The sequence below is a fragment of the Sinocyclocheilus anshuiensis genome, unplaced genomic scaffold, assembly GCF_001515605.1.
Source record: "Sinocyclocheilus anshuiensis isolate Anshui unplaced genomic scaffold, SAMN03320099.WGS_v1.1 scaffold1570, whole genome shotgun sequence".
Taxonomy (NCBI): domain Eukaryota; kingdom Metazoa; phylum Chordata; class Actinopteri; order Cypriniformes; family Cyprinidae; genus Sinocyclocheilus; species Sinocyclocheilus anshuiensis.
In genome coordinates this window covers 189,264-191,559 of record NW_015546153.1, presented here as the reverse complement: position 1 = coordinate 191,559, position 2,296 = coordinate 189,264, and the positions used below count along the sequence as shown (strand labels likewise).

Below are 2,296 nucleotides of genomic sequence, written 5' to 3'. Positions count from 1 at the left end.
GTTTTCTCAGACGCTTGCAGAAAAAGGCTTCCCAAAACAAAGTTACTGGGTTAATCTTTTTCACGTTTTCTTGGTTGGTAGATGCACCGGGGACCTGATTATAGCACTTACAACCTGGAAAAGTCAAATTTTCATGATATGTCACCTTTAATATTATAATATAATATAAATATAATATTTTAATATTATATTTTAATCTTTTTGGCATAAAAGAAAAATCGATAATTTTGACCCATACAATGTATTGTTGGCTATTGCTACAAATATACCCCAGCGACTTAACACTGCTTTTGTGCTCCAGGGACACAGATATTGTGCGCTATAATGTATAATCATGTAGCCCAGTCATTAAGTGTACTCATTCAGTCCTAAAGACTGTTTTTAGACTAATTACATGGGAGCTTTAACAGATATTAGATTTTTCTCACCTACCGGATGTTTTTTGTTTGAATGAATCGAAGGCCATACTGGCTTGTGTGCTTTCGTCTTCTCTCTGCGCTCACAGTCCTGTGTGTTTTAGGCCAGCAGGCTGTCGCTGCACCCCATCGATAGAGCTCCAGAAGAGCTGCCTGCACTGAACCCAGAGCAGCTGGAAGACATCGGCAATCCAGACGTCATCAAGAACGAGATCGCTCTGCTGGAGGACCGCTGCTCCAACATGAAGCCCAACCTGGGAGCCATCGCAGAGTTCAAGAAGAAGGTACCAGAGATCCACTCGGATGCAGTGATTTGGTCAGATAATGAGTGAGTGAATGAAAGCGTCACTGTGTGTGTGTGTGTGTGTGTGTGTGTGTGTGCGCGCGCAGGAGGAGCTGTATCTGCAGCGGGTGGCGGAGCTCGATGACATCACCACACAGAGAGACGCCTTCAAGAGAGGCTGCGAGGACCTGCGCAAGCAGAGGCTGCACGAGTTCATGGCTGGATTCAACATCATCACCAACAAACTGAAGGAGAACTACCAGATGCTCACGCTAGGAGGAGACGCCGAGCTGGAGCTGGTGGACAGTCTGGATCCCTTCTCCGAGGGCATCATGTTCAGGTGTGTGTGTGTCTGCAGATCAGTACTCTCAGGAGAAAAACTGAACGACTGACTATCAAACGCTGCCAGACTTTTTAAAGCAGTTCAAGCACAAAAGTCTTGCTTTTGTGAGTTTTTGGTAAGTGGCAGCATAAGGTCCCAATCTAGCCAGCCTCTAGTAAGTGATATCTCGACAGCTTGGTGTTTTCTGTGCGTTCCCAGTGTGCGTCCTCCTAAGAAGAGCTGGAAGAAGATCTATAACCTGTCAGGAGGAGAGAAGACGCTCAGCTCTCTGGCACTGGTGTTTGCGCTGCATCACTTCAAGCCCACACCGCTCTACTTCATGGATGAGATCGACGCTGCTCTCGACTTCAAGAACGTCTCCATTGTGGCCTGCTACATATACGTACGTACACTTACCTGCCTGACGTAATGCAACCACACAGTATCGTTCACAGTGAACACAAAACCGCTCCTCAGCATTCGATGTCTTACCAGCCACGTGAAAGGAGATTTGGACGAATGAGGTTTCACATAAATCTGGCAACCAGTATAAATCTAAAAGTATTTAGTGCAGTTCTGCCAGTGTTTCCTGATGTGTAACATTTAGCCTGTATTTCCCACCTACTGAGCTTTACTGCCAGTTCAGGCATCAGTCATGAACGATATTGTGCTTTACACATGGTTGTGACAGTCAAGTGCACATAGAGCAAAAAAACATAGCAAAGCACAAAAAGTGAAAAATGTTTTTATCATTTATATTAGAGCCCGACCGATAAGGGTTTTTCGGGGCCGATACCGATATTAGGGAGTAAAAAAAGGCCGATATCGATATATCGGCCGATATTCTTTGTTTATATTATAGTACAGTACCAGTCAAAAGTTTGGACACTTTCCCATTCGAGGGTTCAAAAAATTGACTGGTACTATATATAGAATACAGTATATACATAAACAGAATATATATACATAAACACATTTTTTGCAATGATAACTGAAATGTGGTGATCAAACACTTATAATGACGTGACAGAGATAAGCAATGGAGGCAGGGCATTTAACAATTTAACAATAAACCTTATTATCCAAAATGAGTCTGACATCAGTGCACTGAACAGTAAAGTTGAAGTTTCAATTCCATTCAACTTTATTCCGTTGAAGTTTTTCACTTCGGAACATTCATTCACGGATTTGCGCCACTGTCTTCACACACACAGACGAAACTTACTAGAGAAGTGTGAAGTGTGACATAATATACCTCTGTAAATAAATACAATA

At 42.9% G+C, this 2,296-nt stretch overlaps 1 protein-coding gene across 1 annotated transcript in view; it reads left to right on the top strand.

The window, feature by feature from the left end:
* smc4 (structural maintenance of chromosomes 4) overlaps positions 1-2,296 on the top strand; it is a 38,413-nt gene that overhangs the window by 29,188 nt on the left and 6,929 nt on the right. Inside the window, exons 21-23 of the mRNA XM_016503291.1 lie at positions 521-700; positions 807-1,039; positions 1,241-1,424. Coding sequence (XP_016358777.1) covers positions 521-700; positions 807-1,039; positions 1,241-1,424 — 597 coding nt within the window. The remainder of the gene's footprint in view (positions 1-520; positions 701-806; positions 1,040-1,240; positions 1,425-2,296) is intronic.